This window comes from Parasteatoda tepidariorum, chromosome 1, assembly GCF_043381705.1.
Source record: "Parasteatoda tepidariorum isolate YZ-2023 chromosome 1, CAS_Ptep_4.0, whole genome shotgun sequence".
Taxonomy (NCBI): domain Eukaryota; kingdom Metazoa; phylum Arthropoda; class Arachnida; order Araneae; family Theridiidae; genus Parasteatoda; species Parasteatoda tepidariorum.
The window spans coordinates 12,597,814-12,623,360 of NC_092204.1; the positions used below are offsets into that span (position 1 = coordinate 12,597,814).

The following is a 25,547-nucleotide window of genomic DNA, read 5'->3' on the forward strand; positions in this document are numbered from 1 at the left end:
TGTTTGCTATTTTTGATTCCTTGGTTGCAAAAGATCATATTTCTTCTACCTTGCTTATAATTTTCGCTAAACTGAATAGACGGCGAAAAAAAATTTCCAAGGAAACATGGTTTTTTGAAGTCATTGCGCCAAACAAAATAAAAAATGGTTTAAGAGCCTTACACTTGAAGCAAAGATATAATTTTACAATTTATTTACAATTTTACCGCTAAGAAAAAATCTGGGCCTTTGAACGGATAAATGAAAATAATTAAAATATTTTAAAACTTACTAAACCTTTTTAAAAATCGCCAATTTGGCGATATTTTTCCTACTATATGACAAATATCAAAATCAATGTCTTATTATTTTTTACAATTTTTTATGAGCCCAGCTAATGCAGCATGGGAGAAAGTTTTTAAATATTAAAAAATTAGACCACAGAAGCTTTTCAGTTTCTCAAAACTGTAGCTTTTTCCGCATTGACGTTTAGCAGGATTTTCAAAATAAATATAGAGGATGCTGGTTAAAGATAGGCTAAACTTGATCTAACAGTCATGGAAAAATATCCCAGAGATTAGCAAAGCTAATAGGATCAAGATACTAAAATTGTGTCGTGGTGGCTCAGGGGATAGAACATTCGCCTTTCAATGAAGTGAACTAGGTTAGAATCCCAGCGATGGCTGGTCGATACGAATTCCGCATCCGGATCGCACCATCCACAGTACTAACGTAAAGTATCCTCAACATAGACAGATCTGGGTTAGAGTCCCTTTGCAGTCAAGCTAACCATGGGAGATTTTCGTGGTTTTCCTTGCCGTGTAAGTCAAATGCGGATTAGTTCCATCAAAAAGTCCTTCACGAAGGCAAATTTCTCCCACTACTTGATCCAGGAGTTCTCCTGTCTTCTGGATTGGGTTCAAAATTACAAGGCTATGGAGTTGAATATTGATAGTCGTAAACCCATTCTACCTATTTGTTAAAACTCTAATTTGAAAATTTTGAATATGTTTGCTAATGTGATTGAATTGTTGCGCGCACTTCGAACTTTCGGAGTTCCCCTTACGGGGGCGGGGCGGGGTTAAGCTAGTTATTGATAGTCGTATACTCAGAATTGGGTCGGCTGTTCAATGAATAAAATAAAAATAAAATATATATATATAGTCTTAATAAAATAATTATATATAGTCTTAAAATAAAATATATAGTCTTAAAATAAAATATATACCTTATAATTTTTAACTGAATCTAGAAGTCAAAGGCACACTCGGAGAAAATTCTGGAAAACTTCTCACGGTTAGTCCGACAATATTTTTTGTCAAGATTGTGGTCGTTGGATGTTAGAAATAGTCAAAAGAATGTTTAAACATGAAAAAAGAAGAAGATAAAAACTATTAATGAATTTTCCAAATTTTAGGAGAATATTATAAGAAAAATGTTATTTGATATGAAAAATTAAATTTTAATAAATATTTTAAAAGCAGAGTTAAAATGTTTTAAACAATTCCAGGAAAAGAGCTAGATGTTATTATTCTTACGGAACAATTCTTTAAGATATTTGTTGGAAGATTTTTAGTGTATACTCATAAGCTGATTGTATTTATGAAAAAATAAGAAAAAGAATTAAAATTGATTAAAAATTTTTTTAAAATTAATTTTAATTTTTAAAAATTCTTTTTTTTTTTCATTGTGATTGCTTCGTAAGTAAATAAAGCTCTATAAATCATACATTCATCCAAGAAAAGACAATAAGTGTGTTAAAATTTTTTCGTTCATTAAAATAAATTATAAATACTTATTTCAATAATTTTATACTATATTAAATTCCGTTAACAAATATATTTTTTCCTCTTTTTTAACTTATTCCTATTCAGTAGTATTTTATTACAATCTGTCTCTTTGTTGGGTAAAAAAAATAACAATATACCAACACAAAATAATAATAATACTTATCAGTAGAGCCCGGATTTTGATGACCTAAAAAATCTCAATTAATGCCCTTAAAAAGTGCAAAAAATGCCCTTAAAAGTGCAAAAAATGCCCTTAAAATGCGAAAATTGCGTAAAAATGCCCTATGACATGACTTAAATAGAAGTAAAAATATTGAACTAAAACAATGTTTTACTCTTTAAAATTATTATGAGTCGTTTCAAAAAATATAAAGCAATGCAATACTTGTTCTACGTTCATTAAAGTTTGAAAAATATGTTTTAAATCCTAAAATAAAAAAAAAAAAGGAAAATATATTGACTCCAAAACATTTTCATTTTGTATAGAAACTTAAATGAATATAACAACTTCCATCTCATAATATTACTAAATATCAGAATTACAGTGGATTATAAATTTTTTTTTTAATATTTTGAAATGTAAACGAGCGTCTCTTGTCTGAAAACAAATTTTTATACCAGGAGAAGCTTCTTTCAACGTCTACTGATGTTATTGATGCGTACTTGAAAAGGACGGTCACACTTACTGACAATTCTTCTTCAATTTGAAAAGATGTTGCTTCACCTGTTAATATTCTACAGATTTTCTTCATTGTTTGGAAGCCAGTGCAATAATAAAAAATTATAAAAAATAATAAAAATTACAAAAAATTAACAAAAAAATTTAAAAAATGCTTTAAAATACAAAATACGCCCCAAAAATTAAAGAAAATGCCCTATAAATCTCAAAAAATGTCCAAAAATTCAAAAAAAAATGCAAATGTCATCAAAATCCGGGCCTTACTTATCAGTAATAAGTAATGCTCATTATATAGAAAAAATTATAACAAAATATTATTTTTCATTATAAGGTTAAAAAAATATATATATACGATAGTACATTTAATATGGTCTACCCCTAAGTAATTAATTTATTTTTAGCATTTGTTAAGTTATTTAATAGCTTTAAGTATTTGAAGGAAATAGTATAAAGAATTAAACATTTCGAAACAGAGAAAGAAAATTTAATCCAGTTTTACCGCTTGAACTACCGATTTTGAATCACTGTTATCCTTAACGGGTCTAAAGTATCTGTTCTTTTTCAAGAAAGGTGTGACTCACCGTTTTCGGAGCAACTCTAAAAGGCTAGTTGTGATTGGAGCATGGACTGTCAACATCAGAGTGATGAAGAAAGATTGTGGTGGAGAGTCTTTTGTTAAACGAAACGAAATGTTTCAATAAAGCTTTTTCGTTTTATTTGAAATTTACGTTATACAAGGATTAATTCAAATAAAGACTAGAATTTATCAACGTACTTTTTTTCTTCCAACAGTGATGTGATTTGAGCTGCGTGAATTAATTTTCTGTCGAAATAGAGCGAAACCGAATATAGCGTCCTCTAGTTCTAGTCGAGTGCTGCTCTGCCGAGCATTCTGGATTCTGGTGCTTGCCTCGCCCGTGATAATGGCGATTTCCGAGTATTTATATTGTTTATGTATTCTAAAATAAAGCAAAATGATGGAGGATGAATTAAAGTGCCCCTTGTGTAAACATTTTTACAGCAATCCGGTGCTTTTACCTTGTTATCATTCCCTGTGCTTAAACTGTGCTCTACATGTCCAGCAGCCCGCACAGCAAGTGAACCAAGCGACACAGGAAGATGCAAATCATCTGAATGATATTCCTCCTGATTGCCCTGATGTCGATAAATTGAGCTTGGTCAGTGAAACAGATAGCGGTGTCGTTTGTAACAGCAGACCAAACAGTTATGTGGGTACTCCGAGTCAGGGTATTCTTCTACCGCCTTTACACAGTAGTGCCCTGTCTCTGAGCTGCCCCGTGTGTCAAAAAACTGTGTATTTCGATGATAATGGAGTACACAATCTTCCTAAAAATCGCGCTTTACAGAACATAGTGGATAAGTACGGCGAGAGCAGGAATCTCGCTGTGCAGTGCCAGTTGTGCGAAGATGAACCGCAAGAAGCGGCTGTGATGTGTTTACAATGTGAAGTATTTTATTGCAATGTGTGTCGCGATAATTGTCACCCCGCCCGGGGACCACTAGCCAAACATACTTTAGTCAATCCACACGAGGGTAAAGCTGCCCTCAGGGCCAAAAATAAAAACAAAGAACCGAAATGTTCGGATCATAATGAAGAAGCACTCAGTATGTACTGCATGCTTTGTAAAGTAGCTGTTTGTGTTTTGTGCTTACAAGAAGGCAGGCATTTGAGTCATGATGTTCAAGCACTTGGCTCTATGTGTAAAGCTCAAAAGGTAAATGTTGAAAATCGACATTCATTCATCAATTAAATTGCCAATATTGTGTCGCTCTTTTGATTTTGAAAATTACCTTGTATGTATGTGATTTATTTAAGTAAACATTAATTGATGCTGTATGATAACAAATCAGTATCTTTAATAATTATTTTTATTCCTGAATCAGGGGTCTGTCCATGCCAAATTTTCTATTACTGTGGTAGCTTCACTGATCAGCGACTTTAGGAAAAACCGTAGTTTCACAAAATACTTTTTCTTAAAATTTTATTTTTGTGTCCCATAAGAAACGATAGATCCATATTTTTGTGTTGATTTATTAATATAATTTTTAATTTTCGCAAATTATGTCTAAATTTTCATGAAATAGGTACCTCTCAGAAAAACCTAGACAGATCCTTGTGAATGCTCTTTATATTTCGCAAAAGACTAAAAGTTCAGGGTGCATAGCGTTTTTAAAAAGTGCTTAAAGGTGTTTATTTTTGATTTTCCTTTTTTAAAGACCCTTAAAGGTGCTTTTTTCATTGGGTGTTTTTAAAAAGTGCTTCCCTTTTTCAAAATGAGATTTTTCCTTCACTATGTTGTTTTTCGCTTCGAATTTTGCAAAAAAGGGCAGTTCACATCATTCTATTCAACGTTTTCACAATTAATTCAATCCCAATTTATGAGGCGTATTTTCAGTCCGTATCGTATGAAAACGCCATTCGTTTTACATGATTCAAAATTTCATCATTTTTGACAATTTCCAAATACTATGCCGAAAGTTTTTTTTATTTTTGACATGACGGTTAAAACAAGATAAAACAGTCAATTCTCAAAAACTTTCCAACCCTGCCTAATTATCATATTTTTTTAAAGTGCTTAAAAATCTTTTTGAGTGCTTAACCCCTTCCTTCTCGCTGCTGTGAAAATAATGGGGTGAGATTTCGTCCGCTATTTCTCGCTCCCCTGATATTGACGGGCCGGAGTGTTCGGTAGTAACGTGCCAATAAGAATAAAACTAATTCATTTCTTTTGCCCCGAAAACATTTTATTTCTCATTTTACACACCTGATAGCAGTACCAGTATATTTTTAAGGTAATTGTAGGTAGTTGGTTTATTTTGAACTAGTTGCAGCTCTAATCAAATACGAATACAAATGCCAAAAAATTGGCACTTTTATGACCGTTTTCTAGAAAATTAATCGATCGTTAAGGGGTTAAAAGGTGCTTTTTTTTGTTTAATAATTTGACTGCACACCTTAAAGTTGTATTAATAAGTTTTGATATTAATTTCCTACATTGAAAGATATTTAAGCAACTATACTTCCACAATCTTAAGTTACCTCACAATTATCTTTATTTATTTCCTTTTTTTCATAAAACTTTAAGTTGGGACAGCTCTGCCACCATCACCAATATTCCTAGAAATATTTGTGTCCGTCCTAGTACTGTATGTGTTATGTATAATATTTATCATATATAATTTTTGTTATACTGTACAGAACTCGTTATCCGGAAACGAGAAAACTTTTTAACCGGAACGAAATTCAATAAATTTTCCCGTTATTTTTAAAAAATTTTTTTTTTTTTCTCTTGAGATTTTAGGATTTTTCTATCTTTTTTGAAAGATGTTTACCTTACCATCATTTTGGAAATAATTATTAGTGTATTACTTCATCGTTTTTTCTTCTTTTTAAGATTATTTCCAAATATATTTTTTTTTAGTTTGGTTTAACAATGAAAAAACGGCTTTTTGTAGTGATTCAGAAAACCGGAAAAATCAGTTATCCGGAATAGCGATTGTCCCGATCGTTCCAGATAATCGGTTCCCTACTTTATATATTTGTAAGATTATGGAACAGAAACTAAGGATGAGAATAGTGAGGAAAAAAAACATGAACACTAAACTCTGGTTTGGGGTCAGTTAACTTTTTGGTCAAGCCAGTTCGTAATTTTCATATGACGTCTATTTTTTTATCTAATAGTAATTCTTTCATCAATGTATTAAATAATTCTATTTGTAAAATGAACTACAGGAAAGTTAAAATTTTGAAGAATGTATTCCGATTCACGATATTTTAGAAACTTATGGCTTATTACCTAAACATTAATTATTAATCTAACCTTGAAAAAAATAACGGATTACATTTATTCAATGATCATTTTTCAATAATTGAATAATAATTTAAAACCATTTTAGTAATAAATATTTATACTATTTTAACTGTAATATTGTTTTTGAATAATAATGAGTATTAACTCATTTTATGATTCTGTTTGATTTGTAAGTGTAAAAAAATCTAATTCTAAAAAATAAAATTAAAAATCAACTTTTTTTATTTGTCAATCCTGCTGTATGCATATATGCATTGCAACTGGCTAAAGACAGATAAGAAAATAAAAACAAGAATTTTTAACTTTCTTCATAGATCAATCAAAATTTAATTTTATGTTATTTGTAGTCATTATATTTATTTCCCTTAATTTACAAATATATGTAGTTTATTCAGTATATTTTTTTAAAACTTTCTATGTTTTGAAAGTTCTTTTTTTTTTTTAATTTTTTTTATTATATTCCTGGGGGGTGGGAATCAAAAAATTTTAACTAGTAATGTTTTTTTAAAAAAAGTTTTACGGTGGTTTTAATAATGTTTTTTTTTTCTTTCGTCAACTCTACTGAAAGTTTGTAAAAAAGAAGCTCAAGCTAGCAGGTTTGGCTTTTATGCAAAATTTGAATGTCTCTAAACTGTATATTTTATAAAATATTTAGTTTTAAGATTTTATGTTTAAGTACTTTTTTCATGTTATTAATGTACGCCAAATAAACAGACCCACAGTGGACTAATCGAAAGTCGTAGTTTCTAGTAGATCTCTGCATTTAAGCATTATTTTCAGCTTCTAGTAAGCAATTGAGTGACCATTTTGATCAGCTTACAGAGGGACTGAGAGTTCAGGCTGTCAAAGCAGGTTTGCCATGCCGTTTTTAGAGGATCGAAATTGTGATGGCATGTCTTCGGATCTTCCTAAGGGATGTTTTTCATTGCCAATATTCCATTGTGGAGTTTGACGTAAATAATGTACTACCACTACTACCCGTTAAACAAATTTTTATAAAGCATTAGTTATCGTGCTAAAATAAGTTCTTGTAAAAAAAAAATATTTGAAAATGAATAAATGTCAAGTTCTATATAACAATATTCTGTGTCTTACATTTGAAGAGCAAAATCAGCTTATCAATAATTCATACTAATTTAGCATAGTTTCTGTTGTTGACAAAAGTTTTACTCCAGATACATTAAAAACAAATCATAGCTCACAATAAATTATAATTACAACTTATAAATATTGAAAAATATTTTTTGTATTTCTTACAAATATTTGTTTAGTTTCTGAATTATATTTTTTTCTGTCACTTTAATTGTTATATGGTTTAAATTCATGATTGGTATTTTGTTTGGAAGAAACTTATTTCTTCCAATAAACCCTGGAAAAAACTAAACAAAGGGAAAAATTAACCAATACAGTTCTTTACCAAAAATATAAGAATAGCTTAAATTAAATTTAATATAGTAACTACTTAAAAGCTTATAGTTTTTATAATAGTTTTAAAAACCAGTAGATCATATTATTTACGAGTGTATTTAAGTATTCATACTCAATATTTATACATACTTATTATTATGAATTTTAATTATAAAAATATGAGTATTTTATTTGTAATTGTGAATTTAATGTGGGTTTTTAGTCGGGAATATGTTTATTATGTGATTTGTTACTTATTAATTAAGTTTGGTTGTGGTATTTTAAAATTTCTTTGTATAAAGTTAAGTTTTACTATATTCTTTTACATTAGATATTGCGAAACTCGATATCTTTATTTCTTGCGAAATTTATTAAATTTATTGCTAAAATACAATGGGAAAAAATGTTGCCGATTTTTAATTTTCACTTATTTAAAAATAATGTACAATAGAATGATTATTATACGGACCAATCGAGACTAAACCGATCCGGATATCTTTCCTTCACATTTTTTCTAGGCTTAGGATTGGCATTTGTATTAGTACCTATTATAACATATTGCAAATGGCGAGTTTAAAACTTTTTTTTAAAATTATACCAGAAACCTGTTCTTTTATTAGAAACTACTTACCACCCACATTGAAACTGGACGAAAAAAAGCATGAGGTTTTTTTTGAAGTCACTGAAAGACAAAAGAAGCCACTTTTCGACCCGTTTTAGACATTCTGAAAATGAAGGAGTAATTTTTAAATAATCTTTTTTATGATCACATGGTTCTTGAACGATTCCGTAAATCGCCATTCTACTGTATGAAGTAGCTTAAAAATTACTGCTGAAAATTATATTGCAATTGTCGACTGTTTTAATATTTGATATTTCTTTTTAAAAGACCTTCTTCCACTTGGGTTGAAAGGAACCAGATATCTTCTGGCACAATTTTTGGAAAACATTTACCTTTGCCTAAATATTTGTTAATAATTGAGCCTTTTTAATAAAATGTGTTTCTTCTATTTTCATATTTTTTTCATTAGTTTTATCCTTAACTATAATATCACATGATAATAAAAAGAAATCTAACTGCTTGAATAATAAACTGCACAAAAAATATTATGATAATATAAAAAATTGGTCTATGTTTCATTTGTTCAAAAAAAATTTTCTTGTTTAATCTGTTTTTTTTTTATGCTTCAATTTCTCAAACGTCACTCAATTCTAGTATTTTGAGTAAGAGAGCTAGATTTCAGGGAAACTTTGTCAAGTGTGCTAATTGGTTTTGCTCTATAAATTGATTTGTAGAGATTGATTAATTTTTTGCAACTTTATTTTTTAAATTTCTGAAGCTGCTTATTACAATTCTTTTATTAGCTGTTCGGCTAAGAACTTTAGGTATGGTCTATTTAGTTTGTTGTGAAATTAAACTCTCCAATAAACTTTATTCCTATGTATGTTCTAAAACTTGAAAAAACTTGTGCATATTTTATAAGATATTATCTTTTAAAATATAAAGGGCATGGGAAAATTATAGAAAAGAAATCTGTATTATACCAACACATATTAAATATTTTATGTTTGAATGCTCACATTTAATAGTGGCTTAGATTGGCTCAGGGTTGGCAAGATTTTGCCACAGGTGGAAAAAACCATGGTAAATACCGGTAAAAACTGTCCTGGCAAAAACAGGTTTTTGCCAAGCAAATTGGAAAAAAGTGGCAGAAACCTATATTTTCCAAGATGAGAGGACAAAAACACATTTTTGATACAAAATTATTCCTAAAATTGAATAATATACTATAAATATAAATAATTACAAAAAAATTAACAAAATTATTATTCCATAATTAAATGATAATGTAATAATATATCATTTTAGTAGTTTAAAACATTATTGATTGGAAAATTTGTGATTATTCTTTTTTTTCCAGTGAAATGAACTNGAGAACAATTACCTCCTTATGATTGATTTAAATTTGTTTCAAGTATTTTGTAATAATATTTAATCAGCAATTTAGATAATTTGGTTTTTGCCGGTTTTTACCAAGTTTTTGCCACTGTCCTGGCAAAAAAACCTTTTTGCCGGCAAAAACTTCAACCCTGGCAAAAACTTCAACCCTTGTGCATATTTTTTAAGATATTATCTTTTAAAATATAAAGGGCATGGGAAAATTATAGAAAAGAAATCTGTATTATACCTACACATATTAAATATTTTATGTTTGAATGCTCACATTTAATAGAGGCTTAGATTGGCTACATCTCAACTCCTAGGATTTAATAAATAAACTTATGTAAACAGAAGCTCATTTTGTCAATTAATCATACATTTTGATTTGAACGTAAGCTAATTTGTTTCCATATGTTGCCTATTAGTTCTTCAAAAGCACCATTGATTTATATTACTTTTTATTTATTGCATGATTTAAAATACATTTTAAATCTGTCAATAAATAAAAAGTATGTTTAAAATGAGTTTTCCAGATTGGCATACTCCTGTATAATTCGAAATGTTCTAAGAAGAATAGTGAAGATTTTCTTTTTAGTGAAAACTACCTATTACAATAACAGGATTGTCTTAAAAGGATGAACGCAATGTTGGTTGCAGATACATGCAGTGTTAGTTTTTAACTAGATTACTCATTTGTTTTGGTGTCCTTCGAAAACACCCTTCATCTAAATAACATTTTCTTTAAAAATTGTTAGTACGTATCATTGAGCTATTAAACTTTTTTTTTTTATCCGCTATGTAAATGAGCTGAAAACAAGCAAATTGAAAACTACTGTCACTCGTGCAAGAATAAATTCTTATAATTTGGCTAAACTATTGTAAACCATTCACTATATAAAATTTTATTTGTTAAAAAAGGCGAACCAGCTTGTCCTGTCCCCAGATGTAGCTAGTTTTAAAAGCTAAATTTTTATTTTATTGCTATTAATTGTACTAGATTCTTTATTATTTTATTAATTTATCTTCCTTTTATAGACTGAATTGTCTCAAAATCTTCAAATTCTGTCTGAGAAAGCAAAAGGTACAACTGAGTTTATTCAAAGGTTAAAGTGTATGACAGAAAAAACTTCTGTAAGTATTTAAAGTTCTTTTATTTTTTAAAATTATTGATTATACTTTAAATGTTTTAGGTATTTCAATTCAAACAATATTAAGTCAAAATTTGAAGGATATTTCTGTCTATTAATAATGAAAAAGGAGAATCGACTTGAATTCGATTTAAAAATATATTTTTGGCTTTAATTTTTGTAACTTTAGTTCAGCATTTTTATACTTCAAGAGTATAAGCAGCCTATTTTGTTTTTGATTATATAAATTTATCTGTATATTAAAGTTTTTCTTAGTTCTTAACCTTCCAATTGTGATTCAACTTCAAAGCATAAGTGTAGAATTATTATTATTTTTTTTTACATATGGCAAGCATCAAAAACCTTAGATGATATTCAGGAAATCATAATACTTTTAAAATTTTTTTGTAGTACATTTAAAGTACTAAATTAACAGGTTAATTAATTATTTATTGATTGTGTATAAAGATGTGCCAGGTCCAAGAGCGCTTTGAAAGTTAAATCTTTAACCAGACCACTTCTGAGTTCCTAGTAAAAATTTTATTTGCTACCTGGCCAGTTTCGAGTAAGCAGTAAAATGTGGATTTATTACCCAGTTGGGTATTACAATATTCTGTTGAACAAATATTTTACAAGGAAAGTATAGGCAGGGTATCCACGCACCTGAAAAGTCATGAATTTCAGTATTGAACAAAATTTGTCATTAAATGTCATGATTTTAACTATTTTTTTAAGAAAATCATGGAAAAACATGGATTTAGGTTGCTGAAAAATCTAATTTTTAAAACGGAATAAAAAAAAAAATTTGGAATCAACTATTAGTTTAATTTTTTACTGCAAAAATGTGGATCAATCAAATAAGCTAGGAATTAGGTGGTTCTTTCACTTAGTTGTTGTGTAAGAAAAAAACTTTTTTGTATGTTAGGTAGGAGTAGTTCTGATAATAATTTGATAAATAACAGTTTTGTTGTTACTAAAATAGAATACATTGGAAGAAAATTAGTATATTGTTTTGATGAAGTGGTGTTTTTCATCAAGACTGTGCAGCATACGTAAATATACATCTACAAAATAATGACTTAGAGCTAAAAATATAGTAGTTTTAAACTCACCAATCCTCTCTTAGTCTTGATCTGAAACCGTAGAAAATGTTTGAGGCATCATATTACTAGCCGTAAATTAGAAGGGAAGGCAGTACTGTAATCGAAAGAATCCATTCCAACAACATGGCTGAATATAGATCTAAATAAAAAGCAAGTAAAATCTTGTCTTTACAGTGAAAAACTTATGTTTTAATTGCTTAAAAAAAGTATGATTGTCAAATCAGTACTGTAATCAAAGGAATCCATTCCAACAACATGGCTAAATATAGATCTAAATAAAAAGCAAGTAAAATCTTGTCTTTACAGTGAAAAACTTATGTTTTAATTGCTTAAAAAAAGTATGATTGTTAAATCAGTTATTCGAATTTCAGATTTTATTTTCTTTGAATAAATATTGTCATTTCCCCCTTAACTTTTGTGGCAGTTAAATTTGGTAAATATGTTGATATTTTTTCCTTCCTTTTTTTTTAAGCATTCTTTTTTTGTGGTATCTTTTTCTATCTATTTATTATGCCTTAAGTGAAATTATTAGAAAATAATATGCATTATTTTAAAGTGTACAGAAAAGTTTTATGTGTACCTAAACTATTGTGACACTATATTACTTTTAAACAGTAGGTATCTGCAAATAGCAATCTTGAAAATTTGTCGATTTATTGCCTACATTTACAGTTAACTAAGAAAATGCAACATTATTATTTTTCATTTTTAAAGCATTCATAATCCTGAATTTTATGTATATATATTTGTTTTGTTTTCTAACAATTAACCCGTATTTGATGAAACTGTTTTTTTTTTCTTTTCTCTTAAATAAAATTATTTTTCTTTCAGGAAAACTGCCTTCAACTAGAGAATACAATTGAAAGCGAATGTGATGCACTTATTGATCTCATTAATCTCCGTAAGCAACAGCTGATAGATTTTCTTAGAAAAGAAAGAGATTATAAGATGAAATCTTTAAAAGAACAAGTAGCTGTATGTACCAGTAAGTTGCAGCAAACTACTGGAGTATTACAATTTTGTATTGAAGCATTGAAAGAAACTGATCCTTCAACATTTTTACAGGTAAACAAACTTATAGCATTACTAAATGTTTATGCTTTTATTACCTAATAATTCATTTTAGCACTGTCAGATTAATAACACAGGATTCATATCAGCTTTAAAGTAGAAAATTAAATATTTAAGGAAGTGTTACAGATAAACCTCATTAAGGGAGCTAATTTTGTTTTGTCTACAAAAGTGGAAAATCGGTTTTATGTCTGTTAATAAATGGAAAAATCTATCTTCAAATGGTTTAAATTTTAATTTTAAAAAGAAAGTTACATTTTTGTAAAAGTTGTATTCAACGGGGTTTAATTTCATACTTAATTTTAGAATTAAAATATACTTTTAAAGAAATATATTTTAAATAATATAAGGAAATATATTTAAATATACTTCAAGAATGATAAAAATAATAATTACCTTTTGTGTTAAACATTAGAAATGTGAAATAAAATTTAATAATAAAACAAGTAAAAGTAATATGCATGTCTTGTTTTATTTTTCTTTGTAATTTACATTAGACTTTAGTCAAGATAAATAAATAAAAAAATAATCAGAACTAATAGTTGATTCAAAAAAAAAAAAATTTTTGGTGTTTGCGGGAAAAAAATCTGAGTCACCACTTTTTGACCTATTGAATTTTTGATATTTGGCAGCCACTACTATACTGTAATCTTTTAAAAAATAAATAATAATAACAATAAAAAAATTAATGTCAATATATTTGTACTAGTTAAAACTGATGGTTAACCGATACTGCTTCTTTGAACTAGTCTATAGGTAAAAACAAATTTTTTAGATAAAGAGAATATGATATATTATAATTCTAAATGCTTCTTATTCAGACTAGAAACCTTAATATCTCTATCTAGACAAGCGAGGTATTGTTTCAAACGTAGCTCACTGAATTTGAAGAAAAAAAAAGAAGTAAAAAAGTCCCCAAGTCTATAGAATTAATAGTTAAAAAGTTATTACTGTTATATGCATAAAAAATACAGTTTTGTACTCTTTTTCTGACTTAGATCCATTTATACAAGTATTTTGTATGTACCCATTTTATGTTAATTTCAATAAAAATAAAATTAATTGTATAAATAATAGTTTAGAGGAAATGATGGTTTTATTCATAAAAATATATGGTTTTTGATTTGTACCTATGTATGCGTGTATTTATTCTGTTTTTAAACTATAAGTCATAATAATTTAATTTTTATTTTATTGGATTTAGCCTTTAAAAGTACATAAGAAATGCTAAATGCGTTCTTGGGTTTAACATAAAAAAATGTGTATAAAATTCTAAATGCTTTTTCATTTGAATTTAGCGTTAGAAGATGAATAGGAAATGCTTATTCCAATAAAGTAATACGTGAGAAATACTTTTTTAATGCTAAATCCAGTCCGAAAAATCCATTCCAATCTAAATTAAACCTTCAATATCAAGAAATCAGACTTAAAATTACCACTTTAAAGATATATTTATAAATAATCTTTAATAAAAAAATATTTGATTTCAATAATTTTGTTTAGTAAAAAAAAAATTAATAAATTTTTTCAGTAAGAAAATTAGTTGATTTAAAAAAATCTAGTGATTTAAATCATGCCAACCCTGAGAAGGATTAATTCTATTGTTTTTTTGGAAAAAATTAATATTAAATTGAAAGCTTTTATTCTTCTGTACTAGATCCCCTTTAGTGAAAGAACAAAAAACAATCTAATGAGAAAAGAAAAGCTAATATAAGATAAGATGTTATAACTATATTTTTTTCTAGACATAAGTTATTTAGTTACAATGTACCTTTGCCAATAATGGTAGTGAAAATTTGGATAACGTAAATATCTTTCAAGCTTAATGCCATAAAATGTTCGTGCTCTTTTAGAAAATTTATCAATTGATTTTTCTGTCTACTTTCGAATCACTTGTCCTTGATAAGTACATATGTCTGAAATGTGTCATCTATATGAATTACATATCATTTAGATTTTGACAGTTATGCCTTTCCTTTTATTATTAGCTTTGTTCAAGCTTTATGTTCGAATCCTTTTGGTTTGACAAATGAAGAGCTTAAAACAATGGTTAACCAGATGAATCCCAAATTAAAGAATTAAAGTCTTCAGTTTGGAAGTTTAATTATAATTTTTTTCTTCCTTTTAATATTACCTTGAAATAATGGCAATTGTGTAAAAGCATATGCCAAATATTTTACAAATTATTTTTAAAGCATTCAAACCTAAATTCTCTTTTTATTATGTTTGACGTTGTTTCATTATAAGCCCTCCAATTGTTACTATTTGTTTATTTTTCTATGTTTGCTTTGATTTAAATTGAAAGAAAAATTTTAAAATTTAATTAAATAATCAACCGCTTACAAAATTAATGCAGTACTCTAGTAGGCTCTGCAGATTTATTTTTTCTTTCCAGACAAAATTAAACCAACGCTAAATTTGGGCAGAGGAGTGAAATTGGTTGATGCTGAAGAAAATCTAGTAGTTTTAACTTAAAACAGCTAAATTTAAATCAACTAAAACAAAACAGACTAAAAATCTGGCTTAAAACAATTATGGTAGATATTTTAGAAAAATTTAATGTATGCCGGTTAAATTGAGAAGAAATATCTGATTTATAAGTAATTACTGAGACCATATAATTTGCATTATTATTAATAATTTATTTTTTATCTTTTTTAACCTTATCAACATTCTTATTTCAGTGAAATATATACATTATCTTAACACTGCATACATGTGTTACAACATTAAATTATTGCTTTTCTTGCTCTGCAGATATTTTTTTTAGTGTGGTCATAATTTTACTAAAGTAATATTGTCACTCCTAACTATAATGAAATTTACATTGTATGGTTGTAATTCTAACTTAGTGACATAGCTTACATTGTTTAGTGACAATGCCTCCTTAGTAACGTAGCTGGATCTGTTTGGTTGCAATTCCCACTTGGTAATATAAATTGCATAGTTAGTAATTTTTCTCAATGTGATATGAAAATTCTGTTTCAGGTTGGATCATCACTTATACATAGGGTATCAAATTTAGACCTGACCTGGAGTCAGGATATTCCATGTTCTCCTTGGACCTCTGAGGAATTTGATCTCACACTTGACCACCAATCTGTTATTCAGTCTATAGAAAATATGACATTCCTTCAGATGAAACGTATGTATATTACACTTGTGTTAATGGCTCATTTTTATGGTTGTGTTTTTATAAATTTTTTTCTATAAATCTAATTTCTATAAATCTAATCTCTTATAAATCTAACTTTAAATTAAGCTTTTTTTTTATTTTCATAATATACTTGATGTTATCTAACTCATCTTAATCTATTTTCTGTTGCTTCAAATCACAATGTCAATGCTTATTTGAATGTATAAACAGGGTGTCCGCGCACCTGGAAAGTCATGAATTTTGGCATCGAACAAAATTTTTCATGAAATGTCATGATTTTAACTATTTTTTTAAAAAAAAATCATGGAAAGTCATGGATTTTGGTTGCCGAAAAATCTAATTTTCAAAATGGAATACCCCTTTTCATGGTGTTCCGAATATCTGAATTTTTATCGAAATCTCCACTCATTCCTCAGTCATATTTTATTAAAATATAAAAATTTTTTATCATGTTCTTCAAAAATTATGTTGTTCTTTCTAAAAAATGAAAGGAAAAGCATCATTTCTAGAACGAATTATTTTTTGAACTCCTTTCGATTTCAGAATTTTTATTATTATTTATTTTATCAATTTAAAATTCTCGCTGAGGAGAGCCAGTCATTGGCGAATGTTTTTCATTCTGAAATGAGAACAGCAAAATCAGGAGTATTTCTTTCCTTTCTGGTGAAGAAGAAAAGTATCTTCAGAATATAACTCTGCAGAAAAAACAAGAAACAAATATTTCTTTTGTATTTTTTTATAGCTTCAACTCTTACTTTACTCTGTTTTTTAAATTTAAAATCCATGAATATGAAGTTGCAGAGTATAACAGTTTTGGTTATACCTGTCATTTCAATTCAATGTTATTATAACACATTTTTAATTTATTGTTGTCTTCTACTTCGCGGAGAAAATAGTAAGTTCGTTAAGTCATGAAAAATTCTCCGTATTAGTCATGGATTTGAAAATCTAAAATGTATCAGATACCCTGTATAAAACATTTAGCAATTTATTGACAAATCATCCAATTGAATTTTCTATTTTAAGATGTAGCATATATCAGGGTGGCACAAAATAACTTTGACAAATAGAAAACAGGATTTTTAAGCTTTTTAAAATATCACAACAAAACTTTCATTTAAACATGAAGACATTTATAAGACATAACATGTTTACGCAATTTCAAAATGATCATCTTTTGTAATAAGCTGTAAACATGACTAAAACATTTTTTGCTTTGAGCAACCATTCACTCTCTATTTTATTCCATTATTTGAACTAGAATTTTTTATCATCCCAGCTTTTGAATTCGTGTAGATTTAAGTCTGGTGAATTAAATGTCAAATTTTGTTCAGTAAGAAATTCAAGAAAATGGGCCTTACATCATTCTTCTGTGTCTTTAACTTTATGTTCTACAATAGATTCTTGTTGGAAGGTTTATTTTTGGTTAGGACGATCTTTTATGACTAAGGGCATGTATTATCATCCAAAATATGTTAGTGAATGTTACGATAAAAATATTTGATTTTAAGATTTGTCTAAGTTATTTATAACACCCTTTGGAATACAATTAGGTTATTTATTATGTTTCCATTTCATTATGTTTAATTATCATATTTTGCATGCTTGTATTAACTTTATTAATTTACTTATTTCCAAAACTTTCTGTTTGATTTTTATTTAGAATTAAAAAGCACTTTTGACTGTTTAATAGAAATTTAAATTTAATAAAAATTAAAATTGATTAAACAAATATACTAATATAAGTACCTTTGTTTAAGACCTGGCAATTTGACTCCATTTTAAATTTTCCATTTGTGTTGTGCGATTCAAATCATTTATAGTGTTTCTGAAACTGTTTTTTAACATTTCTTTATCTAAATTAATTTACCAAATTATTTGAATTTATTTAATTTTACAGAAATATTAAAGATTCCTTTTTGTTTTTAGCTCCAGGTGCTCCTATTATTATTCCTGAAGAGTGTACATCTGAAAACAATAGTATAACTGTTGCCTGGCAACCACATCCTTCAAGCTTTGTGGAAGGATATATATTAGAATTGGATGATGGAAATAGTGGAGCCTTCAGGGTAAAAATTATATTGAATATCTTTAATATTTTCTTTTGCCACTACCATGAAAGTTTTGAAAAAATCATTCCCATCATATAATAGTAATTTCTTGTATGAGAATATTTTCTTGTAAATTTAAATTAAATATAAATTGAGAAAAATACTGAATTTTTTTTACAGTGAATAAATTTTGCAGTGATACGGTTTCTAAGATACTGAAGATACGGTTGGCATTTTAATAAAGTTTTAAGATTTTTTTGTAGATCTGAAATCATGAAATTTGCTTCCAAAGGGTCTTCTAACTGCACAAAGTATTTAATCATCTTATTAATCTTAGTAAATTTGTGGTTCTAAGAATTTTCCATACTCTTGAGTAATTTTATGGAGGGAAAAAAAAATTCAATCTTTTCTTAATCTTGAGATTTATAAAAAGAACTAAATTGATGAGCTTTTCACTTATTCAATACATATTATTAGCGAATGCAGTTACAAATCTTATGATTTAGATTTATGAGTTAAGAGTTTGATTAAACTCGTCATAATTTTAATTAAAAGCTATTAAAATTAATAACAATTTAATACGCATCAATTTGTTAAAGTGGTGAATTGAGGGATCTAATTTACTTTTGATAATTATTTTGACCTCATATATATTCTCATAAGTTCTTAAAACTTTCTTTTTTATTTAATTAATTGTTTAAAGAGAAGAAATATTGAAATTACTTTTGAATTGTAATTTCAAATTGAGTGAATATGTTCTGATCAGTTATTTTAATAAGTTTCTCTGCTTTGTATATTTTACATTGTATTATCTTAATGGTTATTATAGTTGTATCTAATTAACTGTTCAATAATAAATAAAGTTTTAACAAGAATCATTTGCTAAGTGTAATGTGGTTTTATTTATGTGTTTATATCTGTCTAATTCACAACATATTTCTATCTATTCAGTTCAGTATTAATTTAATGAAGTCTAACTTTAATGAACATTTTAAATATCTTTTCAATTTTGGGACCCTGTTTTTTCTTTACGAGATGCTGTTATCAAGGATGCAATAAGATTCAGAGAAAACACTGTAAAGAAATAAACTACATCAGTAATATGTACGTTGTTAAATGTTTTATCGAATCAATTGATAATTTAAAAAGTATTGCTTGTGAATATGCACTTAAAAAAAAAAAAAAAAAAAGCTTTTTTTCCTCCTTAATATTATAAATTCTTTATATTCTCCTTATTAAGATTTGTAAAATAAAATAATATTCCGTGTAAATATAGTGTTTGTTTATTCTCTGTAAATTTTCTAAATGTGTGTATTGATTTTTAGGAAGTTTATTGTGGCAAAGAAACTATCTGCACTGTTGATGGCCTTCATTTCAATTGTTTTTATAATGCTAGAGTAAAAGCTTATAATAGTACTGGTGAAGGACAATACAGCGAACCAATCTCTCTGCAAACAGCTGAAGGCAAGTATAAATTTCATTGTCAATTTTCACTTCTTGCTTTTGTTTTTATTATGTGCGCATATATGTATGCATGATTAAAATATTTTTTCTATAATGTTGTAAAAGCTTAACTAAGTGAAATTGCTTTCCATACTTGAGTAATTTGTCATCTGCATTTGTTATATTTAACTGTAATGCTTCTGTATTCATATTAATATTATTTGTATTGATTTAATTTAGTTGAAAATAGCACAGAATAAGGTTTAGGAACATTTTAAAGAAATATTGTATTTATCAAACAAAATAATAGAATGCAGCTTTTTCTGAGTTTTGAAAGGTGTGTCACGAAAGTAAGCTTCGTTCTTTTAAACAAAAACTACAAATGTTTTAATGGTGTACTATAAATTTTACGAGCAATATAATTTCTTGAACTGTTTTTCGGTGCAGTTTCTTGCCATCAACTTATTTTAACCTTCCTCAATAGAGATGCCACCATTGAAAATTTGTGTGTGGATTTTGTTATTTTTTTTTTGTGCTGAATTTTCATGGCCACTACTTGCTGTACAAGGACAAGCAGAGATCTGGTTCACAGCTTAAGGTAACCTAAGCTGTGGAAAACAATTTAATCTAAAATATTTATTCAATCTTGCTTTTCTTTAAAAAAGAAGAAAAAAACATTGGATTTTTAACAATTATTATAAGCATTTGTAGTGCTCACAACTAACTAAGGCACAGAAAAAAGCTTGAATTGCTATTGGTATTGTTAACTTGCAGGGGTCTGTCCAGGCCGAATTTACTACCGTTTAGCGGTACCTTCACAAATTCAACTTTAGGAAAAACGGTAGTTTCACAAATTCAATTTTGGAAAAACGGTCTTAAAATTTCATTTTTGTATCCCTTAAGAAACGATAAATCCATATTTTTGTGTTGATTTTTTAATATAATTTTTAATTTTTCACAAATTACGTCTAAATTTTCACAAAATAGGTACCTGTCAGAAAAACCTAGACAGACCCCTGACTTGGCAAAAAAACAGAACTTACTAATATTATGTAAATTATAATGCAAATAGTTTTATACTGTATATATAAATATAACTTTTTTATATTTTTTTTTATTTCAGTTGCTTGGTTTACATTTGATTCATTAACAGCTCATCCTGAAATAGTTCTAAGCAATGAAAATATGACTGTTACGTGTGAGAGCTTTGAACATCGAGTCGTTCTGGGCAGTATTGGATTTTCAAGAGGCATCCATTATTGGGAAGTAACCATTAATAGGTACGATAGCAATGCCGATCCTGCATTTGGAATTGCTCGATTCGATGTTGTCAAAGATCTCATGCTAGGTAAACCTCTCTTATATCTGTTATTATGGCTAAAATTATTTTTGCACTATTAAATTTATAACTCTGTATTTGTGTGAAGTCTAACCTTTTAATATTGCTTATAATACAATCTGTAATGTTCTACCTCTATGAAATAGTTCACATAAATATTTATGATTTTGTTAGAAGACGAGGCAACTAATACTGACTATATTGACAAGTATAGTAGTAATTATGAAGAATTTATTGAAAAAGAACATTTTAAATTCATATTATGAAAAAATTAGGAATATTCACTGGTGTATTCATAAAAGAGAAACTAGCCTGACACATTTGTTGGCAATTGTTATTTTTGGACATTATTGTGACAAACTTTCATCATTTCTCCTTTTTTAACTTAGATTACATTTCCATCTTTTATTGATACAGTAAAATTATATATATTTGACAGCTATAGAAAATTCCATTACAATTTGATGCTCACTCATGAATATTAGATGATTATTTTTACAAATTCTTTTTTTATTAAAATCATATATCATTATATTCGGAGTTGATTTCTAATGTTAATAGATTTCTAATATTAATAAATTAACTTTTTCATCGTATGTGATAACTTATAAAAAGTGCTATGTCTAGTGAATAAATAAATTTTAACTTGTGAATATTAATTTATATTTCACTATTATGTAGTAAAAGTTTTATATTCTGATTAACATGTCTGACATGAAATGTTTTCGATTTTATTAATTCTGTTTTTATTAAAATCATTTATCATTATATTCAGAATTAATTTATTATATCTTATAAATTAACCTGGGTGCTTGGTATTTTAAAAAATTGATTAAACGTGTTTTTTTTTTCTTTTTCTTATTCGGGGTCAGTAAAAAGTTCTTAATTTTCTATCTTTTAAAAAGAAATTCTTTGCCATGTTGATTGCCGTTCTAAATTACAAAAAATGCATGATTTTCACAATTTTCTCTGCAATATTTATCAGGAACTAGTTATTTTATCATGATTATGTAAAGTTTTTAAAAATATTTTTTAATTTTATTGATTTTATGTTTTTAAATTAAGAACTTTAAACAATAGAAAAAATAATTTTGCACAGATCCTAATTATTAAATTTTTTTTTTTTTTTGGAAAGCGATTAAAAATATTTTTTGATTGCTTAAAAGGTGCTTATTTTTTGTCGGAAAATCTGGCTATGCACCATGTTAACTCTTCATTCTTTGTGATAACTTATAAAAAGTGTTGTGTCCAGTAAATAAATAAATCTTAAATTGTGAGTATTAATTTATTTTTCCTTTTTTTATTATTTTTTTTATTATAAATGTTAGATTCTAATTAAGTATGTCTAACATGAAATGTTTTTGATTTTTACAGTTGTCAAATTTAGTGATAAAAGGATTATTGTAAACGGTCATAGCCTGGATAATTCTTAAAAGTTATCTTTGTTGCCAGTATAATTTATTTTATAACTAGCATAGAACAACTGACCCAATATTAGGTTTACAACTATCAATTTTCAACTGAGAAGCTTTGTAAGTTTATTGTTACCCAATTCAACGTACACACTCTCTTATAATAAGAACTCAATTGTGTTGCCTCTTCAAAAAAGGAACTAATGTTGTTGAACCAATGCTTATTCTTCACAGATTATGACTAGACTATCTCCGTTAATAACACTCTTGGTTCAGCTTAAGAATATATATTCCTAATCTATCTTAAAATTTATATCCTATTAAGAAATATCTGGTTGTGATGCTTTTGGACTAAATTATGTGACAAACTTCTTCTTCTCAATGGCACGACAGCCCAGGATGGGCCTTGGCCTTCTCAACAAGCCCATGCCAAGACATTCTTCCCTTAGCCAAGGTTCTCCAGTTAATTATTTTTAAAATTTGTAGGTCCTTTTCAAGGCAGTCTAAAAATCTTAGGTTTGGTCGTCCTCTTTTTCTTGTACCTGTTGGCCTGGCACAGAAAACTTTTTTGGTTGTCCTGCTATCCTCCATTCTTATAATGTGGCCTGCCCATTTAATCCTTTGAATTTTGATAAATNTATATATATATTTCAAAATTTTTTTTTTACTAATTTATATTTTCAATTGTAATTGTTATAGTTTTTAGTTATAACTAAAAATTATTTAATCTCCCAAGCATTGAGCCCCTGGATAAAATTATAAATAAAAATTCATTGCTATGCACTACTCTCATTTTGACAAACATGATTAAATTGATTTTTTGATGCAGGAAAGCCTGTCGATAAAACTGCGGAAGAAACCAGAACTAACGCTCAAAAGGTTAAAATTGTTTTTATTAAATTATCTGTCAGTCATTTTATATTAAATGACTTATAAAATTTTAGGGCTTAGATACCAAAATTAAGAATGTATTAGTAGTAGTTTCTGTTAATAGATGTATTTAAGCACATCAGTACTAATTTGAATTTCGCAATTATTTGTGTCAATAACTTTTTTGAATGATCACCAACTCATAAAAATGAACTGCTTTTCAGGAAAAGACGATAAAGGTTGGAGTATGTACATTGATCACCAGAGGTCATGGTTCTTGCATGCTGATTGTCATGAAAACAGAACTGATGGAGGAATTGAAGTTGGCTCTGTTGTAGGCATTCTTCTTGATCTAGAACAACACCAACTTAGTTTCTTTGTGAATGATGAGCGTCAGGGACCAATAGCCTTCACGGATCTCCATGGCGTCTTCTTCCCAGCTTTCAGTGTCAACCGTAATGTCCAAATCACTGTCCAAACTGCTCTGGAGCCTCCTGTATCTGCCAATTTAGACATGGAATCCTGTAAAGACAGTTTGTCTCAACTCTCTTTGTCAACAACCCTCTCCCCGTCACATCACAAAATTTAAAATAACACATTTTCGTTTCTACACACGTTCAAGTGGCCTTTTTTTAAATTTTTTTTTTTAACGCCTTTGCTGTGGAAAGCTTTTCAATTTTATTTTTTTTAAAATTAAGATAGAATGGGTAAATAAGTGCTTTGATACTGGTGTCTGTTGATTTAATGTTTTACCTTCTCAAAAGGTATTTAAAAAAATTTGTTGCAACTTGATATTTTAAAACTTGTGGTATCATACTAATGTATAATTGTCTTTTAAGTATTTTGTGCTTTTAGTTATCCAGGATGTTTAAAAAAGTGTTTATTGAAAATTTAAAATAAAAAGTATTAAAAATTCTCTTTATTTTAGAATCAAAACATATGTGAGTTTTAAATTATTCAGTTAAAAAAATAATTCTTTTAAGTAATATTAATTAGTAGCTTAGGTAACTTATTTGCAAATAAATCTAATCTTGACTGATTAACTGCCTACTTTTAAATGTTTACTACAAAATTGTTTTTCAAATATCAACCTTAAATGTGTTGTTAATAAATAACTAGGTAAAAATGCAGTATATAAGATAAAAGGATACTTATAAGAACACCATTTAGAAATGGTAGTTTCTTATGTGAGTTATTTGAAATAATTGTATTTATTTGAAATTATGAATGTTGCAAAAAAATCGTTTTTATATTTTAAATATTAACTCTTTCTAGAGTTTAAATCTTAAGTTTTTTTAAGTAAGTCAAATATCAAAAGTAATTTTAGTATTTTATATATTTATATTTCATATTATCACTGCCAAAATTTTTCAATTTTATGTACTTTTCATAACTTATGGAAATAACGGTGTTCATATTCAAAAGAAATAGTCATATCATTTTTGAGAATTTAGGGTTTACATAATTAAGAACTAAAGATGACCTAAACCGGCAGTTAAATAAAATGCATAGGTTGTTTCTCCTCTTCTTCTGTTACTTATATAAATACCTTTTTTGATCCATAATTCGTGAATAGTAAAATTACACAATTGATAAAGATCCTGTTTAGCTTTGAATTTAAAAAAAAAAAAAATCTTTTTTTAAGCTTAATTTAACTTTTTTTTGATTAATTTATTCTAAAATTAATTGGTAAAAATGTAGCCCCACTTTTGACGCCATTTTGATAGAGGATTTTACTGAGCACATATTCAAACTAGCACAATCGAGGACACACAGGATTTTAGAACATAAAATTTTATTTACTTATTTAACCATTAGATCCTTATTGAATTAGAAAATTATTATATAATTATAAGAAAATTTTTTTTAATTCAAAATACCTGAACAAAATAAATGGAGCAAATCCAAAAAATTTTTACCACCAGGAGTGAGGTTAAACTTCAGTTCTACCAATCAATCTCAAAAGATATTGTGCTTAGAAGCAGCAATAAGAAAATAAAATTTTAGCAAATTAGTGAGACATTTCAGATTATTTTGTATGTATATTTTTTTGATAAGGGAATAACATTTTCACCAAATCCACACCTTTTCCACATTTTTAATGTCAAAAATTAAATTTTTCCTTTTTAAAATCATTCCTAATGCAATGTATCTCAATATCATTGTTTTCTCATGTTTATGTAAGACTGATTCAATACAAAATCCAAATTTATTTGCTTTCTCGAATAATCAGGGAATTCGAAACAAGAAAAAAACTATTAAAAAAAAGCATTAATATTTAATTGAAGCATTTTTCAAGAATTTATTTTTGTCTTATTTTACTCATGAATGCAATAATTTCAAT

At 27.4% G+C, this 25,547-nt stretch overlaps 1 protein-coding gene across 1 annotated transcript; it reads left to right on the plus strand.

The window, feature by feature from the left end:
* Positions 1-3,047: 3,047 nt before the first annotated feature.
* Positions 3,048-25,063, plus strand: LOC107455253 (E3 ubiquitin-protein ligase Trim9). The gene is made up of 8 exons (XM_043045672.2): positions 3,048-4,184; positions 10,666-10,761; positions 12,692-12,925; positions 15,920-16,076; positions 18,018-18,157; positions 19,465-19,603; positions 20,706-20,930; positions 23,428-25,063. The coding sequence occupies exons 1-8, from the start codon at positions 3,423-3,425 to the stop codon at positions 23,790-23,792; spliced, it is 2,118 nt and encodes a 705-aa protein (XP_042901606.1). The 5' UTR covers positions 3,048-3,422; the 3' UTR covers positions 23,793-25,063.
* Positions 25,064-25,547: the final 484 nt, after the last annotated feature.